This window comes from Lacerta agilis, chromosome 12 (genome assembly GCF_009819535.1).
Source record: "Lacerta agilis isolate rLacAgi1 chromosome 12, rLacAgi1.pri, whole genome shotgun sequence".
Lineage (NCBI taxonomy): Eukaryota > Metazoa > Chordata > Lepidosauria > Squamata > Lacertidae > Lacerta > Lacerta agilis.
In genome coordinates this window covers 40,097,105-40,108,495 of record NC_046323.1, presented here as the reverse complement: position 1 = coordinate 40,108,495, position 11,391 = coordinate 40,097,105, and the positions used below count along the sequence as shown (strand labels likewise).

Sequence of the window (11,391 nt, the reverse complement as noted above, 5' to 3'; positions counted from 1 at the left end):
TGCATTTCCCAGGCTCATCCTGTTAAAATTTAAACTGTAATATGCTTTACAATCTGTGTGCTCATGCTTACCAAAAGAGTGTGACAGATCATTGCTAGGATTCCTTTCTTGCCTTCAAACTGAGGCTATGATAACATAACTTGATCAAGGCCAGATCAGACAGTGAGACCATAACATGGTGTCTTCTGAATGATGTGTTTGCTTATCAGAGGCCAACTGCAGCCACTGGATCACAATGGAACTCTTCTAGCTTTATTTTCTAATTTTCCTTTCTCATTCTTAATTTATTTGATAAACCCAAACCTATCACTAAGGGGAGGCCTCCCCATAACTCTGCTTTCTTATCTCCATGTGAGTTCTGACTCCACATCCCTAATGTGTTGCTTCCTCTTTCAGATCTAGCCTAAGGCAGAGTTTAACTTAACCCCTTTCTTTCTATTAAACTCCTCACCCTACCCTCAGCAGCAGCATAGTTACCAAAGAGGAAATCTCTTGGAAGATGGAAACACCAGAGGAGAAAAAGGCTGCAGGATTAAGGCTGCAATCCTAAAACAGTTTGTTTTAACTCAGCAGGGCTTACTCCTGCATAAACATGTTGAAGACTATGCCTTTAGGAAGGAAATACAGAAAGCTGCATTCTGAGTCAGGACCATTGGTCCATCTAGCTCAGTATTGTCTGCACTGACCGGCAGCGGGTTCAAACGGGACTTCTCTCCCACCCCTGCCTGGAGACCCTGCGAAGCAGATGCTCTGCCCCTGAGCTGCGGCCATCCCCCTACGGATACTTACCGGCGCATATGCACTATAGGGGGACACAGTGGGGGCTTCCCCTCAAGTAACCCTGAACAGGACCGCGCTGTATTACTGTGTTCAGTGCTTTTAGTCTAAATAAAAATGTTTAGGGCTACTCTCATTTTCCTACTCATATTGAAATACTACCCCTCAATGAGACCAAACTTAGATTCACCAAATGTCTAGGGGTATGCGTCCCCCCAGGAAAAAAGCACTGACTGTTTCCTGAAACCTGCCACAGTGCGTGGGACGGCGGCCACTCTGCACATGCGCAGAGGGGGGGGCAACACGGCCGGTCTCTGGGTGTCACAACGAAGCCGCGTTGATTTAGGCCTTCGCGTGTGAGGGAGAAAGCAGCCAGGCTGTGACTCAGCCTCCCTCCCCCCGCCCCGCTTCTCCCCGTATCCCGGTCTTTGCCGTCCCGCCCAGCCCCCTCCGAGCTGCCTGTCAGAGCTCGCCCCGCCGCCCACAACTCCTCAAAACCCAGGCCGCCCCCTTCGAAGGGCCCGGCCGCCTTGCGCGCTCTCGCCTTGTCCCCGCCCCCTCCTGCGACTCACCCGAGTACGTGGCGCCCCCGTCACAGGGGAAAGTAGGTCGGGAAGGAGGGATTGGGCCGGGCGAGGCCGCGCGTCGCCCCCACGTCAGCGCTGATGCCGCTGCGCCGTCACCGCGTGTGGGGGGGAGGGTTTGCTCAGGAAATGGCGACCATCGCCGCGCCTTAGCCCCGCTCACCTGAGCCGGCGGCGAAAGGAAGGGGGGGGAGCGAGAGAAAGAGGGAGAGTGGGGGAAGCGGAGGGCGGGGCACGGCCAGCGAGGGCCGGCCTCGCCCCCCCTCCCCACCGGCCAACGCCCATTGGCTACTTAGGCGGCCTAACGGCTGGATCTCGCGCCAACCGCCGAGCCGACGCTTCGGCCCCCTGATTGGCTAATCGGGAACGGCGGGGGGGGCGGAATTAGAGCGAGGGTGATTGCGGTGCTTTTTGTTGGTATAACACTTACCCCGCCCCCCCTCGCAAGATGCAAAATGAATGTTGGTGTGTTAAGATAGAGGGCCCGAGGCGACCCGTCCGAAGTTAGGCCCCGCTTCCTGACCGACCTGGGATTTCAGCTCCATTAAGAAGTAGGGATTTACCTCTGAGTAAAGTTTTACAGAGCGTTATGCGGCGTAGTAGTAATAATAATAATTTATTATTTATACCCCGCCCATCTGGCTGGGTTTCCCCAGCCACTCTGGGTGGCTTCCAGCAAAATATTAAAATACATTAATTCATCAACTATTAAAAGCTTCCCTAAACAGGAATGTCAAGGGCTGAGAGGTGCTGCTACCTGCTTGCAGATTTAACATATAGAATAAGAGAACCAGAATGTACCTTCAAAGAAGACTGGGAAATGTTTACTGAAGATATGGGTGAATATTGTGTTCATTTAAAAACGCTGATAGCATTAAGATAAATTCAACAGTGTAAATAAGTTTTGATGTATATAACAATGGATTACTGAACTGTTTAGTTCACGTAAAATATGCAGTGATGTATAGTATGGTATGAACCATGGAAAGAGAAGGGAAGTCATTGATTTTATTTTTGTGATTCATTTTTATTGGTTTCTTTAGACATACACTCATCCTAACACATTGTAACAAATTGATTTTCCTGTAAATTAAACATATATTTCTAAAACATAGTACAAGGGGAAAACAACAGAATACATATTTGTTTTATTCATTTGTAATCCATTTGCATTTGGGGAAGTCATTGATTTAAGGTTGTTTAAATGAATATTTTGAAATGTAAATTAGAAAATTTTATAAAGGCTAACCCTGCACATGCTGCTGCAGGGTAGCCTCATGGGCACATTTTTTGAGTAAAAACGGGTAGGATTAATATGATTCCTACCAATTAAAACCCATCCCCCAAAATACTGTTCACATGTATTTCTGATAGTCTCCCCAAGATCACTGAACTGTAGGAGTACCATACATAATTGAGAGTACGCCATGAGACCAGGAATGCACACCATCAATTTATATTTTAATGTGCAGTTTTATTTTCCTATTGCATCAGTTCTTCAATAAGACAAGCTATGTAAACTTTACTGAGATTGAGTTACTGCCTTATATTAAGCCAGAACATTGATTCGTCTTATCTACCCCAGTACTGGCAGCAGTGACTGGCAGTGGCTCCCCAGGGTTTCAGGCAGGGGCCTTTCCTAGTCCTACCTGGGTACAAACATAGAACCTTCTGCATGCAATGCATATTTATTAATTCTCCCACCTTTTCCCTGATGGAGTTCAAGTGGACTTGCATGTAAAAATGAGAACTGCTAAAAACATAGAAAAAACAATCATTTATAACAATAAGTAAAACTATATACATAAAATCTGTTTATATACATATATGAAACCATACAAATAATTACAATAAAAGAGCAGAGCACCAGCCCTTTCATTAAAAGTGATTGGTTCTCAAAAGCTTGTTGGAACAAAAAAGTATTCACCTGCCTGAAGAAGGACAATAGGTAGGGGGCCAGTCTAGCTTCTTTAGGGAGGGCATTCCAAAATCTGGGAGCAGCTACCAAGATATGCATATGCTCTACCACTGAGGTATGGTCTTTCCCTGGGTTTGGAAGCAAATGCATTACAATAGGATTTCCTGGATGTTCTTTATACAAATTAGTTGAGCAAAAGCAATTCAGATTGTGCTATTACTGTGCTCCTTTTCATAAAGCTTGGCTTTGGGAGTAGGCTGTTGGCAGAATTCTGTAAGGTATTTGAGATTGCAAACTACATCATTTGCCACTAAATGCTGCTTGTTTATAGTTTTGCAAGAACCCTGGTGTTCCTCAACCCTGTCACAATTTCCCCCAACTTGATATTTAATGTTTCGTCAAGTTATCTTTTCACTTCCATAGAAAATACACTTGAGAGTTGACCTTCTTATTTATAAAAGAGCCTACAGGTTTTTTTTTGGTTTTTTTTTTACTTCATAGGATTTACCCATGCTTTTTTTCCCCTTAAAAATGTTTAGGGTTACTCTCATTTTGACTCAAGAAAATCACCGGGAAAGGAAATGAAGCCGCCATCGGAGGTGGTAACAACAAAACTGACCAATCACCTTGCTAGATTCCAACTCCTACTTCACATATTAAATGTTCGCTTCCGTCTGAGACTCAGGAAACACCATGACAGGAAATGAGGCCGCCATCGGGGTAACAACAGAACTGACGATTCACCGTGCTAGAGAAGAAACTAATTTTTTTTTAAAAAAATAGTTTCTTCTCCCATTAGATTAACAAAATGTTTAGGGGTATGCATACCCCTGCGCCCCCAGAAAAAAGCAATGGAATTTATTAATCACATTGGTAGCTGTAACTCTTCCCTGTTACTGTACCATGTAGGATAATGTATTTCTTATGAGAACTCTGCACAAATTCAGAATCACTTTTATTTACTGTACACATTTTTATATCATTCATGTATCTCTTCTTTGTTATTGTAAATGTTTTCACCGACTTGTACTTTGATTGTTAATAATAATAAAATATGGTAAGGGGAAAAAACTCTGCACAATTTATGATACCTGGCTGCATGAGATGCTAGTTTTACTTGATTTAGGTTCTCTAAATCAAACATAGCAAACCTGACACAATTTCTAGAGAGGTATCCTTATCTGTTGCAACAAAAGCAAGGAGCTTGTGGCACCTTAAAGTCAAACAATTTTATTATAGTATACTGTATATGGTTTCATGGACTACAGCACACTCAATCAGGTGTGTGAAGTATTATCCTGTCAAAATACTCCCCTTAAGTTTTTTAAAACACCCTACATTAGATAAAAATAATTTATCTTCACTATCAGAACTTTATATTTGGCTGAATAGTGAAAGACATGAGGATCGAGTGCCCTCTAGGTGGCTGCTGCTGTTTTTTCAGATTCAAGACAGTGGTGAGCCTTGGAAGTATAACTGGAACCTATTCAGTGCTTGTTTATTATGCATGGGATTGCAAAATTAAAATGTTACAGCAGCCATATCTTCATGAAAAGGTATACAGCTGACCTAGATGTATAGTCTACTAAAATCTATGTTAAATTGTCAATCCCAAATTTCACTAATGGTTGAAAATTTCATTTCAAACTAATCAAATTGTATACAAACTTCTAACAACAAAAACACAGGTTTTGTTTATTTTCAGAGGGGATTCCACAGCTGAGGATAAGCAGATCACAGTGACAATCCAGTTCCACCCACCGCAGGTTCATTGTAGTAGATACCTCAAGTAACACACACACAAACACAGAAGGACTTGGGATTTGGGGGAAATTGGTATTCCACAACAGCTTTCCTATTGGCCACTGTGAAAACAGAATGCTGGATGGGGGTTTGGCTTGATCTAGCAGGGCTCATGTATGTATGAAATAATAGTGATTGCATCTGAGCATACGCAAAGCACATCACTCTTAACCATACTGTACAATCAAAGCCCAGCCTTCTCACCAGGCGTTAGGATTCTGGATTTCTACGAAGACTTAGGCCCCAATACTTTCCGCTGATATATCACTCGCACACAGAGATGCCTATTTCTATTGCTGCTGGGCGGTTTCGTGTTTCTCTATTTACAATCAAAAGGTATATACATAATTTTAAAAATATTTTTTTTTCTCTTTCTCCATACCCCATCTTGCATTTGCTGACTTGAGGACTAGTGACAATATAGAAACGCCTGCTTTGCTAAAATGTTCCCTTTCCCGCGGGGCCTCTATTTTATTTTTGCTCGTCCTAACTCGCTCCACGCAAGAGCGCGGCAGGCTGCTCCGCAAAAGAGCACGTAATCACGCACGGCCAAATTAGGAAGCGCGCGCATACAAAAGAAGAGGGCGGCGCACGCGCAGCCCAACCTTTCCTTTTAGTCTGCGGTAAAGGAAGCCGCGTTATTTATTTCTTTGAGGGAGCGGAAGTGGCGAGGAAGCTTGGCCTTTCGCGCTTCCCGTAGCTCGGGCCATACCAACTCTCTCCGCGATTACGAGGGAGAGCAGAAAAAAGGGGGAAATACGAAGGCGTGGTCATGAACGGCCTGCCTCCGGGGCCGAACGCGAAACCTTGATGGGGGGAGGCTGACGCGCCGAGAAGCTGGAAGAAGCGGCCTTCGCGAGCGCCTCGGAGGCGGCCGCGGGAAAAGGGAGAGGTGAATGGGCGCGCCCTCCCCTCCCACAACCTGCCCGCGCTGAGCTACTGGGAAGCCAGTGGGCGGGGCTCAACGGGCAGCCGTGGCGGCTGGGTAATGGCAGCCCTGTGAGGAGGATCCCGTGTAGCGGAGGGGCAGGAGCCGCAGCCTGCGCAGGAGACGCGCCGTGTGGGGAGGGGGCGGGGAGGCGACACTGACCCAGGCCTCTCCTGTTGCCAGGTAACGGGGGGTGGGAGCGGGGCCGCCCTCTTTCTCCGCTTCTCTTTCCTCCGCCTCCCCCCACCCCCCTCGCCTATTTCCCTTGTGGGTCAGGCGCCCCTTCTGTTCTGCCTAGTCCCCGGCTTGCTGCTGCTTTTCTTTTTGGCCATCTTTCCCCCATGTCTAGAGAATGGGCCACAGGATATCACTGTGTCACGCTGCTGCGATCCGTCCCCGTTTGCTGCCCTTTACCCTGAGTCCCGATCTCATGGATGTTTTCGGGCGTGTTCAGAAACTCCGGGTCGGATCCAGACTTGTGCCGCGCTTTGCACTGCTTTCCATGGGGCTTAAGCCCCTTGGCTCGTTCAAGGCTGCGCTGCTGGTCCTCGTTTCCTGGGAGCAAGTCGTCCCCCCCCCCCCATTGAAGTCATCAGGGCTTACCTCTGAGTAGACACGTTAAGGCTTGTGCTGCTAGTTTGGATCATAACCTTACCTGTCAAGTGTGTGGCATCAAAGAACACCTGAATAAGACTGTGCTCAAGCAAGCACTGGAGGGCACAACTGCAGGCCTTTTGTTCCCATTTTGGAAATTGCAAGTCAGTCACAAACAAAGAAGTGTGTAGATGAATGGCAAAATGCAGGGAGGGTTAATGTTGTTTTAGTTCAGTGTTTCCGGTTTTGCTTTGCATGAGTAATACTGCTGGATTTTTAAACCAGGTGCTGGTTCTAAGAATTCTGATAATGAAAAATCCGGCTTGCATGCAGTAGCACCATTGTAAATTTATGTATCACTTTTTCCATTATCATGGAAAATATGTATCACTTTTTTCCATTTTCTATTCCATTTTCCATTCGCCTCAGCGAAACAAGACAATTTTATTAAATCCACTGGGGGTTTGGGCATCCAGAATGTATCCTTTGAAACGCCACCAACTATGTGGCCCAAAAAATTAAATTTATCTGCAACAGTTTTGAAGAACTACCTGTAGCAAAGCCATAGCCTTAAAATCAACTTCTCCACAAAAAGTATCATTGACAATACACTGTCCTGGTATTTATCCTATCAGAAAAAATCCTCCTACACAAGAGTTTGGAAGATAATAACAATGAACATCATATTCCTGTTGTGGGTTGCATTGCAAATAAGGAGATAGATAGTTGACACTGCATTGACAAGTCAATAGTGAGCCTTCTTTCATTGCTTTCTGCTCTCTCCAAACTTCTCCCAAATTATTTGTGAGAGGTGAATTAAAATAGTCAGTGTTGGACTGCATGTTAGTGAATGCAAGAATTATATCTCTTGCACTTTTTCTAGGTGAGAATTAACTGAATTATAATTACAGCATTATAAAATACAAACTTGCTGTGTCATGCAGTAAACCAGGGATACGTCTTATGCACATTTAACTTGCATGCAATCAGCTTTACATACTTGGCAAAAAATAAATTAAAAATTGGAAAGGGAATAGGTTTCCAGTGGGGGGGGGGACTTTGGCAAACCCACTTGCCGTTAAACCCACTGTGCTTTGACTATACATGATTTTGTCTTTATATGCTATCAGCAGAATTTAACCACTACATAAGTTGAGAGTCACCTGTATATATGTATCTCGTTCCATTTTAGCATATAAACCTTCTCATTTTTTGGTGTAATCCTATGTTTTGTATCTTTGTTTATAAATCCATTCACACACCGCCAAATTCACCATTCACTTAATGTATCCCATCAAGATGACTTCAGCAGTGGACATGGCAGACTACCTACCAGGAAGGATTTTTTCTTTAGCAGGTATCAATTTCCCAAGGCTCGGGCAAAGTTAAGATGTGGAGAGATGTAATGTGCATACCTCAGTAATGAAGTACAGTGCTACCACAATTTCGTTGTATTCTGTAGTATCTCAGGACCACTTCACTTTGATAGGGACTCAAAAACCTTCTCCATGGTGGATCCCCTGTTTTTGAAGTGTCCATGAGAAATGGCTGGCACCAACTCTTATTTGCTTTTACACAGGGCATTTGTGCTAAGATTCGGCCATTTGTTATTGATAGCTACTCCTGTACTGGGTTGTTGTTTTGATTTATTAACTGACCCATTTATGCTACTATTGAATATTTTTGCAGTTATATTTTATTGTTTTATCCCTGAGCTCACTTGCTAATGAGAGCTAAAACATGCTTAGATAAATACTTTCCCTTGGATTGACTGAAACAAAATTCATGCCCACATTTCCCTTAATTGCACAGTTGTTGTCTCCATTAGGGAAAATGTCATTTTGACATCTGATATGGTGTTAGTCATGGGTTTTGTGTTTTTGTTTTTAAAAAAGGACTGGACAGAAATTCATGGAGGATAGAGCCATTAACTGCTATTAGCCACAATAGAGACAATGAAAATTATGTATTTACAGCTGGTATACTTTTTAATATCAGGTGATGGGGCAGCCAATAGGGGAAAACACTTATCACTATCATGCTGTACATGGGAGTTATGGGGAAGAATCTAGCAGGCCTCCAGATGCTTGTCTGATAAGTTCAGTCCTTGAGAACATCGTTTTCATATATTGTGTCTGTCTTCCCCGAAGTTTTGTAGACTTCAGGATTAAGCAATTTTAGTTCCAGCTCATCTTAAGACATCTTTTAGATTTATCAAGAAAGACCAGTCTGAACTTCTTGTGTGCGAAGTATGCCTGGATAAGATAGGTATGCAGGTATAAGTTGGTGTTAACAAAATTGCCTGAAGGTAAAATGTTGTAATTGATTCATAGATACTATAGGAAATTGAAACTCTATAAATTATGCACCTTAAAGAGCTGTGTTAGGTTTGTTCACATAAACGGTTTTTTACTTATAGACATACCACCCATAGTAAATTAACCAATTTCCATCTTTCCGAAAAGTAGCGTAATAGCAGTTGATTCACCGCTGTGAGAACTGTCAACGGTTTTATTCTGCTTCTGTTTCTATTCTACTTCCAAGTGTTTGTCCCTTGTTTTCCATTGTTTCTTCTCTTCTTTCATTGAATTCTGGAAATAGTTATTGATACATCTTTGCTTTGAGTAAGAAAGCTGTGTGTGCTGTGTTTTAAAATGGAGATTTGGTTATTTATACAGAATGGCTAGAATAGCCAGCATTATCAGCTTAATTTAGGTTCATTGGTCTGCTCATATAACTTGAAGTAATGTTGGTATTGCTGTTATGAGTGAACAAAGACAAACTTACTGAGGAATATTGAATATTCCACACCACTTGGAAATTGCTGGGAGTCTAGGTGTAAATAGCCATTTCCTTATGTTATACAAATAGAGCCACATACACAACTCATATTTTAATAATGACAGTATTTCTAGTGTGACAGATGCACCTTTTTGGAGCGCTAAGTTCTCTGAATTGTCTCTCATTATCAAAAAAACAAAGTGCTGTGTCAAGTCCAGATACTTTCAACTGCTTCACAACTTTTTTGTGGACCTGAATGGATTTTGTGACTGCCCCTCCCCCATCCTCTCTTCAGCTGGATATCCTTGCCCTGCCGTAACCACACTTAAAGGTCAGGTTGGCACCAATGTTGACTCGGTGGATTATTTCAAATTGTGGTTCTGATTCTGTTTTGGAAGCAGACTGTTATTAGCAGTAAGCAGCAAACTATGGTTACTAGGAAGTGGTGGAGGCAGTCTGCTTGCATGAGAGGGAGGAGGGGTTGTATAAGCCCGCAGTAAGTGATGGCAGAAGAACTGCTGTGTTGACCTGAACGAGTATGCTTTGTAGAGAGTCTTGGATTCAGTGCTTGGGAGTCTTAAGTGTACATTTCAGTATGATTTGTGTTTAAATTCAGATTTAATTTTAAATCAATATAGCATAAAATGCACACACACCAGATCTGACACACACAAACACACACACACTTTTAAGAAATAAGTAAATGATCTATTTAGGACATTAATACAGTGATTAGGATTGTCCCAAGATCACCCAGTGATCCATGACTGAGTGGGGGATTTGAACCTTGGTCTCTCCAGTCCTCCTCTAATACACTTAACTGTTCTGCTACACTGACTCATTTAAAAGTAATTTTCTACAATTGAAGTGCAAGCTATTTAAGTGCAACTCAGAATTGTTTGCTACTTAAATGCAGCATCATTGGCCTCCCTATTGGCTTCCTGTTGGAACAACAAAATCATTCATTGTTACGGGATTGCATTTGCTATTGCAAGAAACACCTAAAAGGAAACAGTTTGGCTACTTTTCCTAGGCTCTGTGCTAATCTGTGTACTTTTCCTAGAAACCTCTCTAGGTCTGATGCATGTAATTGACCCCGATCTACTCAGGCTCTTTCTGTGAATCACGCTGTTTGTTCTGTGATTCATTCTTGCGTGCAATATTTGTAGTGTACATGGCAACAGTGAGGACCACGGAATATTGCACTTTGCTAGAGAAGTACCACAGAGCAACATTTCTGTAGCAAAGATTTCTAAGAGTACCAGCAGAAATCAGCCTGGGTAATAGAGCAGGTTGGTTAGGGGAAGCTTTTAATGTTTAATTTTTTATTGTGTTTTTAGTATTCTGTTGGGAGCCGGCCAGAGAGGCACAGGCAACCCTGTCAGATGGGCATCATACAAATAAAACAATCATCTACATCATCACCATCCTCTAACCTGTTATAAGGTTTAAAGCAAAAGAGTTAAGCAATACAGTAATATTTTGTGGCTAACATTAGTTTGAAACTAATCATCTGGATTTTTCTCTATTTTGCAGATCAATACTAACGCCCCACAATGTCCTTGAAACCACGAGTAGTTGATTTTGATGAAACATGGAACAAGCTGCTTACAACAATTAAAGCTGTTGTTATGTTGGATTATGTGGAAAGATCAACATGGAACGACCGCTTTTCGTATCCTTTTAATTGAAGCTGGCCTCTGATTGCATGTGATTATGTGTCTTGCAGATATTGGTTTGGCGTAAATTTGCGTCCAGCATAATGCCAGCTGGAATAAAATGTCTTCTACGACTCCCATTTTTGACGACTACTGAGAAAATGATGGCCTCATTGTAAAAAAAGTTGTCAGAAATGTTGCATACAGTGAAATGGGGAAAATCTGAATTGATCACTTCCTAAGAACTGTTGCTATGGTTGAATGATAATGATTGTCTAATTACATTGAGTTTAGTACATGACTTTTTGGTATCCCTAATAAATATGCCAACAGTCTGACTGGCACAAC

The 11,391-nt window shown here is 42.7% G+C and overlaps 1 protein-coding gene across 6 annotated transcripts in view; it reads left to right on the top strand.

Moving 5' to 3' along the window:
- The first annotated feature begins 5,946 nt into the window (after positions 1 to 5,946).
- CUL2 (cullin 2) overlaps positions 5,947 to 11,391 on the top strand; it is a 44,244-nt gene continuing 38,799 nt past the window's right edge. For 4 of the 6 annotated variants that reach the window (XM_033164917.1, XM_033164916.1, XM_033164915.1 and 1 more), the window contains exons 1-2: positions 6,038 to 6,193; positions 10,922 to 11,060. In XM_033164917.1, coding sequence (XP_033020808.1) covers positions 10,942 to 11,060 — 119 coding nt within the window. In that variant the 5' untranslated portion in view covers positions 6,038 to 6,193; positions 10,922 to 10,941. Of the gene's footprint in view, positions 5,975 to 6,037; positions 6,194 to 10,921; positions 11,061 to 11,391 lie in introns of those variants that run through there. The other 2 variants (XM_033164914.1, XM_033164913.1) reach the window with 2 other exon arrangements.